The 16,571-nt window shown below is 37.8% G+C and overlaps 1 protein-coding gene across 2 annotated transcripts in view; it reads left to right on the top strand.

Annotated features, from left to right (window-relative positions):
• Positions 1-16,571, top strand: part of LOC101174771 (sodium/calcium exchanger 1) — a 130,166-nt gene that overhangs the window by 99,653 nt on the left and 13,942 nt on the right. For both annotated transcript variants that reach the window (XM_011484261.3, XM_011484260.3), the window contains exons 7-8: positions 1,277-1,376; positions 16,280-16,465. In XM_011484261.3, coding sequence (XP_011482563.1) covers positions 1,277-1,376; positions 16,280-16,465 — 286 coding nt within the window. The remainder of the gene's footprint in view (positions 1-1,276; positions 1,377-16,279; positions 16,466-16,571) is intronic.

The following is a 16,571-nucleotide window of genomic DNA, read 5'->3' as shown; positions in this document are numbered from 1 at the left end:
TGTATAATTAATGTGTTCCAAATGATTTCCTGACAAGATGAACACACATATCAATATGTTGGGAAAAAACAAGACCAAACAGGACAACTATCTGCCAATGTGGCTCCGACTATTGATGCTTTGAAGGTTTGAAGCACCATATCCTGGTAATAGAATGCTACAAACATGCATATTCATGCTGAGTCTTAAGTATTAACATGAAGGAACTTAAGAGAATGAACACAAACAAGATAGAAAATAGTGGTGAAGCACAGAAAAGAAAAGGCAGTTTTCTAAAAACCCAGCTGTGAGCGATTAAACAAATGCTACACATTCAAAAGGCAGAATAAAGCTGTGTGTGTGTTGGGTCCACTGCAACGGCAAGTCACTATTAAGATCCCTAAGCTCTTTTTAGCACAATTAACACCCCAGTTTCTTTCTATAGTGTACTGAAATAGAGTAACAGCAATCCCCTACTGCTTTACATATTAGTGTGTGTGTGTGTGTGTGTGTGTGTGTGTGTGTGTGTGTGTGTGTGTGTGTGTAAAGGCTATAATGCTGCCTATGTAGTCTTAATCTTCAACAGACAACAGACAAACAAAGACGGATGAAATGGAAATTTTAAGGAGATTGAAGTTAAAACGAAGGATGGAATGCTGAAGCTGGTCCATTGTATAATTTGCTGGGATTTTCTCTTAATCTTAAGTGTTTCCTTGAAAGAATATCTTACAGCAAACATTTAGGTCTTTGTTGCTTAAGATTTAATTCATTCTTTCGCACTTGGTCCTGAACCCTGCCTCTGGCTCGTCTCGTGGCCCCGGCCGTCCACCAACTCCTTCTGGATGAAGCCCATCTGCTGGGCTATGTAAACATGTAGTGGCAGTTACATAGTTACATAAGCTCATTCTTCTCTAAGAGTTCTGGTACATCACCTATTCGTCTGGGGAGACGATCCCTCCTTCATGTGGACATCCCTGAGGTTTCTTCTTTTTTTCCGGAATCCCTTTTTTTAAGAGTTTTTCCTTAATAGGAAGGAGGGTCTAAGGGCAGGGATGGCCAGTTTGGCTTAGTCTGTTTAGCAAATACCTATTGAATTCTATGTCTTCATGTTCTTTATGATTTCATGTTTATTATACAATTACCTGTATGAAGCCCATTGAGACGACTCTTGTTGTAATATTTGGTTATATACTGTAAATGAAATTGAATTGAATTGACTAAATAAAGGTTGATAATACGACTTTTCTCTTTTTGCCATCGTCTATTAAGCAAATGTCCTTTTGTTTTTCTTTGGCAGAACACAGTAGACAAGCTCATAAAGAAGACCAACCTGGCTCTGCTGGTAGGAACCAACAGTTGGAGAGATCAGTTCATAGAAGCCATCACTGTGAGCGCAGGTAAGGCTAATGCAAGCATACATTTTGCATGGCTAATGCGTCAGTCTGGACGCTCTCTACTTCTCTATTACTACATGGAATGTTCTCAGTTAGCCTATATCGGGTATACTGAAGCCAATGCCACACTCTCAAGAAGTGAGAAACAACGTGGAGAATTAATTGATCTTTTACACAACAATTTTATTTTAAAACTACCTCCAGAGATTGCAGTTTGACTTGTTTGACTTTTGGCTGCTGCCTTTAGGGGTCACTACATTGAATCATCCACCTCTGTCTAATTCTATACTCTTTATCCTCATCGCTCACCCTAAGCAACCTCATGTCCTTTCTTTACTATGTCCATGATTATCTTCTTTGGTCTTACTCTATTTTCAGTTCCCTCAATATTTCTAAACTATCTCAATCTATAGACTTCCCTGCATTTATCTCCAAAACATCTAACAGGATCTGTTCTTTTGATGTTTTTATTCCTGATTCTATCCATCCTTTTCACTCCCAAATAGAACTTCAACATCTTCAGCTCTGCGTTCTGTCTCTTTCTCAGAGTCTCTAAACCAACACTGTGGTTGCTCTCACTACCATCTTCTACACATTTCTTTTAATTTTTGATGAAAAGTTTTAGTCAATTAACCCACCTCCACCCATTTTAACCAGTTTGCACACACTTCCTTACATCATTCCCACACTCTCTCTTACTCTGGCTGTTGATCCTACATACATACATACATACATACATAAAGTCCTCCACCTTCTTAGGTCTTTGTTTCATGTAACCTCACCGTTCCACTTGAGTCACATTTACACACAGATTCTTTGACTTGCTGAAGCTGACCTTCATTCCCCCATTTCCAAAACAACACCCACCTCTCTAGATGCTTTTCAGTTGCTTCCTGCTCTCATTATAGATCACAATGTCATCTGCAAACATCATGACCCACAGAGATCCTTGTCTGTCAGTCTATTACCACAGCAAAGTAGGGACTCAAAGCTGAACCTTGGCCCTGCCTTCATGTTTGTGGAACCTGTCTACGAATTAACAATTAACATCACTCTCTCTCTTTGTTGCTAATCTGTACACATCCACCTTTGCCTCCTTTGTGGCTAAGTTTTCATCCAAGTCCTCAAATTCTTTTTGTTTTGGCCTTTGTTACCTCTATCTTTTGCAGCGTCTCCCTGTACTCTTGTCTTCTGTCCTCTAAGTGTCCAACATTTTCTTTGCCAGCATTTTCCTCATAACTCACTTGTTCCATCACTAAGTCTCCTTATATTCATTGCTTATTCTAGATGACACACCTTCCTCTCAGTCTCCCTGATCACTTTAGCTGTAGCAGTCCAGTCATCTGGAAGAACTTCCTGATCATCTGTCTACTTCATTTCCTCCCCAAAAGCCACACACAACTAAGTCTTCCTGTCACCACATAGTCCTTTGCTCTGCCTTTGTCCTCTTCACCTTCCTCACCACCAGAGTCATCTTACACCCCCCCATCCTATGCTGTCACACATTCCCCAGCCACAACTTTCCAGTGGCCACTCTCAGAATAGAATGTCAGCGCAAGATTTAATTAACTCGTGTGCTCCTCCCACCTCTCTTAGATGTAATCCTTTGCTACTCCCTTTTCAGAGAAAAATATGTTCACAAAAATATTTCTGTTAAACAAACAATGGAGTTAGGCCACTGTATACTATATAGATATAGCAAATGGAGGAAGTGTAGATAAATAAAAGCAAGACAAGATAACTTGGATTGGATGGCAGCCGATTGCAGAACAATTGGTATTAAATGGTGTCATTTAGAGGGAAGCTCATAAATTTGCAGCAAATGATGGCACAGGAGATGCTCCCTTAAGTCCCACTATTACAAGAAGGAGACAGGAGGCGTATGAAAGAGACAATTACAGAAGTGACAGCAGCACAACGTGCACCATCTGCTGCTCTCACTGGAGATTTTTGGCCACTGATGGGAAACTAGAATAACCTCAGAGTTAACAGTGAATCACTGAGATAATATGTGCATGGACAACTTAACCGTAAAAGGAAAATAGTATTACTCTGCTCCCTGTTCAAAAACTGTAATGTTTTGGCTACTTGTTCAGAACATTAATGTTACACAGACAATACATTGTTGTGACTGTGGCTTACAATCCTGTGGGCAATTTAATTTTATAGCTCACAAGATAAAGCATTAATGAGGGCAAATAATGTAACAGCCTACTTTTCCATTTGCTTTGATTATATTGTTTGACATTTACTACTACTGTAGTGGAAATATTGTTGCTAAAACAGTAACAAAAATATAGTTGATACTATTTATTTGACTTAGTATTTAAAATCTTTCATTGTTGATGAAAGTGGTTAATTGCAAATATTCAATAGAATATGCTGATTTTACTTTTAAAACATTTAATTATTAACCAATAAACCTTTAATCACTTTTGCAAAATTTGCACATTTTGGAGTAAACAGCCGGATTTTATTTATTTTTATTGTGATGTGTTTTCCTCTGGAAAAACTTTAGTGATCATTAGATTTAAAATATTAGAACTCTTATACATGAAAAAAGGAGATTTAAAGGCCACACTGAGATGTGTAGGTGTGCATGTGTGTGGTGATAAATGATGGACCTCCTTTGGTTGTTTGGACAGACCAGATGGGAGGTGATGCAATTGATGGAAGTAACATGTGATAGAAAAACCATTTATGATGATGAAATGATTACAATGACGTTTATTTAAACTCTTTTTCTGGTTACATAAATAAATCTTGTATGAAAATCCCTGTTGTCTGGTAACTCTAACAAATGTTATCTCAGTATTTAAGGCTTTAGTTGAGCAAAAATGCCATTTTAACAATGGTTCTTTGAGAGCTACCTTTGGTTTTAATGCTCCCTATTCCCTTATTGTTGCTAAAGTGCACAGTTTAAACAAGGATATAAATAAAGCACGTACTGATGTCGATCCTTAAAGACAAGAAGATTTTAAAGTAATGTCACCCTCCTTGTCAAAATCTGCTTTAAGCCAGGATAATATTTAATGTCACGTGAAGACGGAGAAAGAAGAGAGCAGCAGAGAATATGTCAAGCAAACGGAAAGTGACAGAGAGAGAGAGAGCAGCCCAGCAGTGTGAAAATGCCTCGGAGAAACACGCTCGACGTGGAAAACAATGATACATGAAGTGAAGATGCGCCTCAAGAAACGAACAAAGCAACAGCAGAGATCAAAGAGAACACAGGTCAGAAGAGGGAAAAGAGAAAGATGTGGTTAAAAGGGAAGTGTGGTACTTTTAACTAATAAAATGAAGAGCAAAAACTGATATTCCAATATTTTCACCTTCCTGTGGAATTTGTCTCATGATGGAGAAAGTATATGAAGACAATTAAGCTTAAAATATTTCTCAAATTATATTGAGAAATAGACACAAAAATGCACTTGGAAAAAGCTGTTTGTGACGTACAAGGTATTACGAAAATCCACAAGCTCCCTGCTCTGTTCCATTCTGATGCATCCTCTTGTAGATGACTAGATCTATGTACGTCTTTGTTTGCCTCATCCAAGCTGGTATTTTGTTCAAAACTGTACGTCTTGATAGCTTTAATATTGCTTGTCCTTTTTGTTGTAGTGGTAATGTTAGGTTAGGGTTGTGAGGGGCTGGCTGTAAACTAGGGAGAGAGTATAAACATATGGATGATGGGAAGAGGGTAGGCCTACTACGTGCCAACAGTCCCGCCCACAACTTAGAGGTGAATTATTATTAACTCCTGTCGCTCTGCAGAAACTATGTCCAAGAAAAAGACACAGACTTTTTTTTTTTTGGCTAAAATGGCATAATCATGATTAAAAGACCACTGGGAACACTTTTGCAATAGATCAAAAGACGATCAGAACGGGACTTTATAGTAGTGGTACTTGTTGTTCTCTTTGGATGCTATCAGCCATCTAAGCTCTCCATTATTTCTTGCATCAACAAAGCAGTTTATTCGATGGATCTTAAATTTGGGTAGTAAAAAAAAAGAATTCCATGTGGATGTTAGTTTAGGCAAACTTAATTTCTCTTTTTGCAAATGTTAATGTTTGCAGAAAAAAAAAACTTTTTTTCTCTGTTTCCCTGCTTCTCAAAGCAGTTAAACATGTAGAGATTTAAAAATGACATCACTGACAACATCAGAATACACTAGAAAAATATAATCTTCTGCTAATGTCAATATTGCATTGTTGCACTATGGTGTAAAAACAATAATTTTGTCGTATGTTTTGACCCACTTTTGCTGTTCTAATATTAACCTGTGTGTCTTTTTAATACAATACTTTTTATATTTATTCACTTACTGAATATTGAAGGATTCCTCTCCTTTGGTTGCTCTTTAAGCCTGATTGAAATGTGAGAGCTAAAAGTGTTGGAGATTAGGGGCTGATTGGATGCTTGTGGATCAAAGAGGTGGTTTACATCCAGCTGTGAAATGGCATAAAAGAAAAACTGAAGAGAGGGCACTGAACAGGAGGAAGCTAAATAAACTGATGAGACAAATTAAGATCATGCTGATGCAGTTAAAACCAATTATAGAAAAATACAGATAAATCCATTTTCACGTAAGGCTTCAGAAAGTAATAAACTCTTAACAGTGTGTGGAATTGATGAGTAGGATTATTGTGCAGAGTTAATATTTACAGATATAGAAATGAGTGATCATTCTGTCACGAAAGTAGCATTATTACTGTACTGCCATCATTTTTTCAAAAAAAAAACCTTCAGATGTAGGAAATTTAAAGAATTCTCGAAGCCGCAGTTTAGAACACCAACAATTGAGTTCCTTAAACATGACACCCACTTTGCCACAAATTTTGTTTTTGATGTTTTTAACATGTTCTTGTGGCAATTTTCTGAAAATTAAGCTTAAGATTGCATTTCTGAGTATTTCTTCATTCAAACTGTGGTAAATCAGAGGCAGAGTAAAAAATCTGAATCAGAATAATTTATTGTCATTACAATTGTAAACTGTAACAAGATTCAAGCAGCTCAAAAAAACAGGGCATCATTTGTGCAAAGATAGGAGGTAGTTACAGCGTGCTAATATGCGGTTGTACAAAAGATCCAATGATGCAAAAATGTTTCTTAAAATTAGAAAGGTGTTACAGCAATGTATAAAATTAAAAGAGTAAAGATTAGTAACAAGTAGGAAGTTGCTGTTTGAAAAAGAGTTTATTTGTGTCAGAAAACACGCTGGGTGGGCCACAACATGCCCACAACTTTTGCCCAAACTCAGAGGGAAATTTCTAATGAACTCCTGCTGCTCTGCAGAAACTATGTCCTAGCCAACTACATATATATTTATTTATTTCATTATTATAAGCTAAAAGATTGCTGGGAATGCATTGAAATAGATCAAAAGGTGATTGGAGTAGGATTTTAGATGTAAAACTGATGGATCAGCCTATGGTGCTGTAGTAAGAAAACATTTTTTATAAGCTCTTACATAAATGTCTTCATTTTTTAATATTTAATTGGTTATGTTAAAAATACCCTAAAAAATGACTTTCATTTACTATTTGTATATTTACATTTTTAAGATCATTCGTCATTCCAAATTTCCCACGTGTGGGATCAATAAAGTATTCCTGATCCTGATTCATTCAGTTCACAACTCGACTTTAGCACTTGAAGTATTTTACAGGGGAAAAAGGTCAAAGATTAATTACTTCTCCTACTCAAAGAAACGCAAATCCATGATGCCGGCTGGGGGGGGGGGGGGGGGGGGTGACCACTGACTGGGGCATAAAAGCATGCCAGGTCACCTCTCTTAGGTCCAGCTATTGATGGATTATTGAATTAATGAAAGGTGGAAAAGCATAATCTTTAAATAATTGAATTTAAAGTTTAAAAGTTAAGGGAAAAGTGAGATTGAGACTAAGAAATAAGTGGATTGAAAAAATACAAGACTGAAGAAGAAATTGTGTTAACACAGAGTGATTTGTAATTCAATACAAGAAAGAAAATTAAGTGAGATGATCTTAGGTGAGGCGAAGGTTTGTTTACTCCAAAAAAAAGAAAAAAACAATACACAAGTTGGCATTCCCAACCTTTTTGGATGTTAATATCCTGACAACATGCTTTTTAAAAATAAAAAAAAATCCAAGCGCACGTTAGGTGTGTTCTTTCATTTCTTCTGTAATTTTAACCAATAAGCTTAGTTCACATTGCCCTTGGCAACATGCTTTTAAGCAACCACTTTTAATTAAAAGTCTATGTAAATTCATGTCTTCAAAATTCTTGCATTCATGTGTCACGACACACATTTTCAAGTCAGTTTCTGGGCTCTGCGTACAAAACGTGCATCCATTGAACACGCATTTAAAGTTAAACCAGGTCAAACTTTGACAAATCTGGCATTTAGATTTGGGAGTGTTGTATGGATGGAGTCTCTTTTAATTCAGGGAAGTGCTTTTGACAGAAATCAGGACGTAACTCATAAGGCTTTTCCCACTCTCTTCTTTTTTAATGCTTCTTTTTCACAACGTAACATACAGAACTCACAGTCAGTCATGCAATGCGCCCTCTAGTGTCGTGGTGCAGCAATTGAATACACAACATATTTCCCCCCTTATTTAAGAGCTTAACAGACCTGTAATGGAAACACTGAAACTTTCAAGTAAAATATATACCGGTATATATTTTTTTGTGTGCGTCCCCACATAACCTCTAACTCGGATACTCTCTAACAACATTTAAATGACAATATCTCAAGAAATCTGCATTAAGTAACACTTCTTCTCACCCCTACTTTTTTTTACACTAATCATGAGCCATGACTAATGTTCATAATCATTAAGCCATGCAGGTTTTTTTCTAACCCTTGTGGGTCTGGGTATCCTATCACCCAGCGGGGGTCTGACCTCTGGTCCAGGCATTGCATCTGCAGGGCCTGTGGCTGTGTCTTGTGCACTTTCTGGAACCAGAGACAGGTGAGAAGCATTCCATGTGTGTCCATACTCCAGCACATACGAACTCTCACCTGCCTTCTTCATCACTCTGGCTGGGGCGTGAAACTTTGACAGTCCTTTCTTTACATGAAAGGGCAATTGAATACACAACACAACTGTTTGCAAACTGATCAGGAAGGATTAATTAATAATTGCAGTTTGTGGGCCGTCGCAATTACATGACACCAAGTCTTTAATTTATCGTAATAACTGTGAAAAAAGCCTGGAGCAAGATCTACAAGATTTGCACTCCTTTGACATTTCACATCAAGCCTTTCCCAACTGTAGGTGGTGGACATGGGCTAGTATTGGGTAGCAACAATCCAATGCCACGTATGTACTGAGTATAGTCTTAAAAACTTAAAAGGGCTAGGATACAAATTGGGTTATGGTAAATTTTACAAACAAGTAAAAAAAGGGGAAACAATGTGCAGTTGTTTTTTCTGTGGTGCTTTATGTTTATTGCAAGACCAAAAGCAGAAATCATTTGAATTTTGTCTCTACAAACTAATTTGGGTGAATCCTTTTTTCAGCATGTAACAAGTCCAGTTTAACCCTTCCATTTGACTGTTTTTGTTGAGAAAGAAGTAAATCTGTTACAGCAGTAGCACATACGATCACCACCAACACTTTTATGCAACAGCCAACATCTCCACATGCTGCACTTGCTGGATCATCGTTTAGGACCTGCTGATAGGTTAAAGGTTAAAAAAAGTCCAGAGAGTCTGCCACTGAGACTATGGTGGATTTAATACATGCAGCAATAAGCTTTATCTAATCTCTTTTTTTTCTGTGCCTTATCTTCCTTTTTATCCAAGCTCCCATTCCCGTATCGCCTCTCAGAAGAATTAGATCGAAATGAAGATTAATCATTTTAGAGAAGCTGAAATATGCTTTGATCTGGACTGAAACGACCTATTGTCTTTCTGATCCCCAGGTCTGTAGTGTGATATCTAAATCGTGTGCTCCTATTTTGGCTAAAACTCTGGGGAAGAGTGCAGACTTCAAGCAGCCTTTCTTTAAAGACTTCAGCTTTGAAAAGACATTTAAAAACCTGCTAAGGCCTGACCTTGAGGTCACTACATCATAACATCAATCTGGGTCTTGCAAGCAAAGAAAATGATTGGGACTACGACATTCATCACAAAGCCATAAATAAATAAATGCATTTGGCAATCCCTCAAAGTTGCCTTAAATGTCAGTGTTCTGGTGTGGAATGGGTATATAGACTTGTTTTTCCTTGTGTGTGTATTTCAGTTTTTGTTGAAAGGCTAATAGAAATTTTTTTTTTATTTTCACTTTTATGCTGATGACACCCAGCTCTGCATCGCCACCCTTCCCTCCTTCACACCTCATTGACTGCCTCCATGAAATAAAATCCTGGTTTATATGCAATTTTCTGGAACTAAATGGTTATAGAATGGAAATGCTACTTGTTGGCCCCAATTCCAGTTCCTACTTTATCAGTATTTGTTGATACTCCTCCACATCTCCCTCCCCTCATGTTACGAATCATCCTTGACAGTACACTTTTCTTTCCTTTCACATAGCATCACCCCTTCCACCTATTTCCATCCATCATCCGCAATTTTGCCAATCTGGCTTGCTGTCTGTTCTCCTCTCAACTCCGCCAGTCCAACTCTTTACTGTTTTTCTCCCCCAGAAAAGTCCACAAACTCCAACTTGTTCAAAACTCAGCACCACACATGATAACAAGAACTCCAATCACATGTCCACGTCTATTCTCCATTAGCTCTTCTGGCTCCCAATCCAATATAACATCCAATACAACAAAATATTTTTTTTTATCTGTTAGGTCATTCACAACCTTGCCCACCTCACTGACCTCCTCGTGTCACTGGATCTGCCCGCACACTCATATCTTCCTCATTTGTTCATTTCACTGTCCTGTCTGTATGCCTCACAACAACTAGGAAGAGCATTCACATGCAGTGGTTAGCTCTCTCGCTTTACAATGGAAGGCCCCAGTTTGTATCCTAGCTGGGACCCTTTTGTGTAGAGTGTGCATGTTTTCTCTGGACACTCCAGCTTATTCTCACAGTCTAAACCCATGGTATCTCTATAATTTGCCCTTAGGTGTGCATATGTGTATGATAGTGTGTAGCCCTGCAACAGACTGGCAACCTGTTCAGGGTGTATCCCGCCTTTGCCCAGCAGTTGCTGGGATAGGCTGCACCAGGCATATGACCCCGAAAGGGATTTAGCGGGTTCTGAATGTTGAACGGATGAACTTAGTAAAAGATCTGTCCATAAAATTTGTGTATCAAGAACAACTTTAAAAATTAAGCAGATATTGTATATATTGCAGTGTACAATCATGTTGCCGAAACTTAAATGAAGGTTGTCTTAAAATGAAAAAATATATATTTTGATTGGATTTTTACTGTTAAGTGTAAGTAATAAAAAGGGAAGTCGACCAAAATGTCAAGAAAAATTTGTTTTCACAGTCATATTTGTTACAGATTTAAGTGTCTTGACTTGCTTTAGAGCTGACTCATCTCTGTGAGATATTAAAGAAATGAAGAAGAAAAGAAGTTGAGAACAGGGACAGTTTGAGGTAGGATGTTTTCAAAGTGAAAGATTTTCTTAGAGAAATGTTTTAGGAAAATAATCAGTTATTTTCAATCGTAAATAATGATAACAATAAACCACAACACCTATGGACAATTTAGTGCTGCCAATTGACCTATGAAGCATGTTTTTGGATGGTGGGAGGAAGCCGGAGAGCCCGGAGAAAACCCACGCATGCGCGGGGAGAACATGCAAACTCTACACAAAAAGGTCCCCCATTGATGTTCTGTGAATGATAAAAACACATTTTTTACTTTACTAAAAATGATGAACAGGACTGTCTGAAAGGCACAGGCCAAGGACAGAAAAAAAGAAGAGGAATCAATGGAAAGGAAATCAAGTGGACTGTTAGGGCAAAGAATGAGTGAGGAAAGTGAAAGAAAGAAAAAGATTAATGTCCAACCATTCCACACTCCACTGCCCTCTAATTACTAACTCCACACCATGTTGTTCAATCACCTACTCCTCTGAGTGGGTGAGTTATTTACGGAGGTATATCTTTGTGTTCTAACCCAAGGGAAATGTAGGTAATGTGGCTTTCAGGAAAAATCATTGAGACAAAACAAATGTAGAAAGACTGGGGCTTTGTAGCCAAGGGATCTTCGTCAACAAAGAGTACACAGACTGAGAACAAGTAGAGGTCACTTTTTCTTCCTAAAGGTATTGATTTATAGACACTAATAAAATCAAATACCCTGAATTAATTCTGAGCGCCAGCAGCTGTCTGCTCTGTCTTTTGCATTTTGAAGATGATGAATGATGATGACTCATGGATGAGTGGTTATTTTACAGATTTTTTGAATCCGTAAACTGTCTTGTCAAATGTGATCGGGCTGGATCCTTTACTAATAAACTCTTTGACCAAAATTGAGAACATCTGAAGAAATTAAATAAAGCTTCTTATGGATGAAAAGGTTTTTCTTTTTTTTTTAATTGAAAACAAATTCTTTAGGTTAGCAATGCTATATTCAAATGTCTGTTAGAAGCTCTCCGGTGACTTTGGTGCTTGGCAGCCAGACACTGTGTTTGCTACAGTGTGTGCCTTAGATAGGCAGAATGATGAGACCAGTGGAACATGAATATAGGCATGTCAGCATGTGTTCTGACAGACATCCCACATACACGCAATTAGCAGCACAACTGTCATTCTGTAAAGTTGTAGGCAGTGATGCCTGTAACATTAACGTGTTTGTCTTCTATAAAAATTGAGAAAGCATTTTTTTTTTCTATCAACAGCAGCTTTGAAGTCTTTGGAAATGTCACCAGATTAACTGTGTGGTTTGTTAAAAGACCAAAGGGCTTGTCAAAGAAGTGACTTTCATTTATATACGAAAACAGCTGAGACACATTTCTGGGATTCAAAGTGCTTCAATGTGGAGGAAACGTCAATGAGAGGGAAAAATATTAAAGGAGTGCTTTCCAAAATGCACAGACAAATGACAGATGGGTAACAATGGCTGCAAAGCTCTGAATGTTATCTGCTCTATTGCATTTGCAAAAATTCTCTTGCATCATTCATGTCTGCATGTATTTATGTCTTTTCACAGGCAAAATTTCCCCTCAGCCTTCTAATGATGTACTGCTTCCAATAGGATATCCTATTTTTTTTCTTTTGATCATACCACCTCTATAGCCACTAGTGGTTTTATGTACGAGTGGTATGGGTAGTACGGGCAGTACGGGCGTTTGCCCAGGGCGCCAATTCAAATAGGGTTCCAACTCAGCACTTGGAGAAAAATATATGTGCCACAATGGTTTTCTATTTTCTGTTATATCATGGTGTTTGGAATGGCCTGAAACCAGCAAATCAACGCCCTCTACAGCTGCTTGCGCTCCTGTGACGCACAGCTGCTCGTACTCAGCCTATAGGAGCACTTGCAGCTGCACGCTGTGGACTGAGAAGGCACTGGAAAGGTGTGTAAAAAAAGGGGAAGGATGGAGGGAAAAGGTTAAACTTTTTTAAATTTATTTCCATCATGTTGGATTATATAATTACTCCATGTAATGTTCCTAAATCGGTTGGTAGTTTTAAAGATGAATATTTACCATTTACTATAACTCAGTAGTAACAAAACCTTATTTAACCAGTCATAACTAAAAAATGTGCTGATAGGATTGAAAACAGTAAACACGAGTTAAAGTAAAGATTGATATATTACATATCATATATTGTTATACGTTTTTTGGATCAAGTTGACATGGATGAACAAAATGCAGTTGGGATTCTAATGGGGTTGGGGGGTTGCCTAGGGAGAGCCTTGCCCGTGTAATAATTCAGTGTAGAACCGGCACTGCAGATAGCAGTGGTTTGAGACACGTAAATTATCCTGAGTTTTCTCCATATCAACATGAATGATTCCTACGATTCTCCAGTAGAGAAACATTAACGCTTCAAGTACAAAATGCTCACATGTAGAGACACTCATGGACACACACCTCCCTTAGCCAGCAGTCCGTGGAGAAGAGTTGCAGTCTATCATCTGTCAGTCCTGTGAGAATGCAGCTTCTGGGCACATTCAGTGAGTAGAGATCACAGTCTACCACCTCTAAGGGACAGAATGGGAAGTATGTGTGAAAATGTCAAATATTTAAATTTTTCAAGTACAATATAAGAAGATGTGTGTTACTTTTAAACTTTTATGTAAATATACGGTTTTGACATTGTCATTTTAGGTACATTTTATTATAACGTATGACATTTTCATAGACATGATTCAATTAATACAATTCTACTCAGCATTCTGGTTGTAGAATTTCCACAGTGAGAAAAATGTAAAGCCGACAAGTATGTGAACATTAAAGAACGCCTCAATGCTGTGACAAGAGGGTGCATGGATTAGGAGAAGCTGAAAAGAAATGATAAAGAAAGGTCTCCGTTGAACCATTGCCGACTGTGCTGAAGGAAGGAGAGCTACCAACAGCAGAAAAACGGCTTGCTCAGGTAGAAGGATGTGCTTCATAATTCAGTCTGTTCACCTTCTAAACCTTTACTGTTAAAGAGGAGAAGAGGATGTTGGCTTGAATTGACATAATTCAAGCCATCAATTATAGTGGGAACTTCACAGTTGACTTCAAGTAAAGTTCTGTGTCCTACTTTACTCTTCTTCCAAACTCAATGGCCTTAATTTTCAAATGAAATATAAAATGAACTTTCATCTCAATAGAAGACATTGGACAAAGGAGTACCAGTCTAATTCTTGTTCTCCTTATCCTAGAATAGATACAGTACTTCTGAGAAAGGATCTAGCTGGAAAGTGGCTTGACACAAAGAATGTGACAGTTGTAGCCCATGTTTAGTTATTTGTCTGTGTGCGATAGCTCTTGATGAACTGACTCCAGCCTCAGTCCACTTCTTGTTTTGGTCCTCAAAGTTATTGAATGGACTTTGCTTAACAGTCTACCTTGCATCAAGTCTTCTGTTAAAATGCTGGCAAACCGCACTTTTGGAACAGCCTTTTGTGGCTTGCCATTCTTATAAATATGTTTATGTTTATCTTCTGTAAATTTGTCTAGTTCTCAGCTTCCTCATGATTGTGTAGCTTACTGTCCCAGTCAGAGAGACCATTTAATTTGAGATTTGAGTTAATTTGTTGAGGTATTCATCTAAGCGTTCCAACATTGAATTCCTTCCCAGTATAGTGTTCCATCGTTTATCATTGGGAATACATTCCATAAATAACTCACAATATGTGAAATCCTCAAAAAAACAGCATGCCAAGTTGCGCTGAGAAAAATCTGCAAATAAAACATGACCACGATACAGCAAAAGAAAACTGTACTACAATTCACTGAGGAATCTAATATTTACATTACCTATAGCTTCAAATAAATACAAAAAGTTAAATAAAATAGACATTTGACACTATATATGATTCTTTACAAAGTGGAGCCGGTTTAGCTCGTGCTGGTTTGCAGCGCCTTCTGTCCGTGAAACCAGGGTTCGACTCCGGGCTGCTCCCTGTTCCCTTCTCCACTTCTGTGCCGGTCCCAAGCCCGGTTGCTTTGAGAGGGTTGCATCAGGGAGGGCATCCGGCGTAAAACATTGCCAAGTTTACCATGCGACTCGTTCGCTGTGGCGACCCCTGATGGGAAAAGCCAAAAGAGAAACAACGTATGATTCTTTACAAAGTGGGAATTTTACTTCAAGATTAAATTGAATATTGAGTTTATATAGAATTTTTCTTTTTACAATATTCAAATTTTGAGATGTACATCTTTGTAATATAACATGAATAGATGTCTGAGATATATATATTTTTTTTTTTTTGCCTTTGAATATAGCCAAAAACATGTGCAGTTAAATGTGTTATGTTTTTGTATTGTTTTTTTACTTAACCGTAGTTTCGGCATAGATTGGTTTTAAATGGTGTAATATTTTAAGTTTAAGTAATTTCATAGAATCAAGATTCTGGGGTACAGAAAAAAAAAAAAACATCACTCTTAAAATAATAGTCTCTTTTGTAAATAGCTCAAATCTATTGAAAACTGAATATTTTGTAGATTATTGAAAGAAGGAATTTCTTTTTTTGAATATTAAACATTTCTTCAAAGCAGACGGTTCCTGGAAATACTAAGTTAATATGTAACTACAGACAAAATGGCTTCAAGTTACCTCTGTGGTCAGTGTGTACATAAAACTCTAAAAGGAGCTTGGCTAAATGATGATATAAATCAAAAGCATTTCCGTGCTATTGCTGGTTTGAATCATTTAAATAACTATAAATGTGCAACTACTTTGTAGGTTTTGTAGGCCTAATGAGAGCAAAAAGATCTCCAACCTCTGCACCCTTAGTGTTTGATGTTTTCACAGTTTTAATGACTAAATTTTCTGCTTTTGCATATTGTGGTGTATACTGAATAACTGACATTGTTAAAAGAAATGACAGGGAAACCTGCCTCTCCGTGGGATTTACCCAGTCAGCATGTTTGAATGAAGTAGTAGGTCTTCTCATTTTCTCATTGATTAATGGAGCAGAACAACAGCGACTGCTGCGTGTGTTTGGAGCGGGAAAAGTCATTTGAATTCCATGTTTCTAAGACTCGCTCATTCCACCTGACAGATAACACACAGTCGGATTAAACAAGTGAAAGTCCACCAGCAAAGGCTGTAGTTCATGCCCTTTGGCGAGAATTAAACTCTGTAACTGACATTCTGTTCACAGTCACATTCTGCAACCGGTCAGAGGTTAGGAATGTTACATTGATGCCCAGTTTTTTCGCAATAATATCCTTTTTTTCACTTGAGGTATTTTGGTGGAAGTGCCAGTGCTGGATTCCTGCAGCCTTATATGTACAGTGGCAGAATACAGAATACCCTAAAGTTTTCCTTTCTTTTTCCAGGTGAAGATGACGATGATGAGGAGTGTGGTGAGGAGAAACTGCCGTCCTGTTTCGACTACGTCATGCACTTTCTCACCGTCTTCTGGAAAGTTCTGTTTGCCTTCGTCCCTCCCACTGATTACTGGAGTGGCTGGGCCTGTTTTGTGGTCTCTATCTGCATGATTGGACTGCTCACTGCTGTCATTGGTGAGCACAACGTCGCAAAACAAACAAATTATACGGGCAAATAAAAATTGTATTTTTATTCATAACCTGTATAAAAATATGTAGAACTTCTGTATATGCTAACTAT

This window comes from Oryzias latipes, chromosome 15, assembly GCF_002234675.1.
Source record: "Oryzias latipes chromosome 15, ASM223467v1".
Lineage (NCBI taxonomy): Eukaryota > Metazoa > Chordata > Actinopteri > Beloniformes > Adrianichthyidae > Oryzias > Oryzias latipes.
This window is presented reverse-complemented; position numbering and strand designations above follow the sequence as displayed.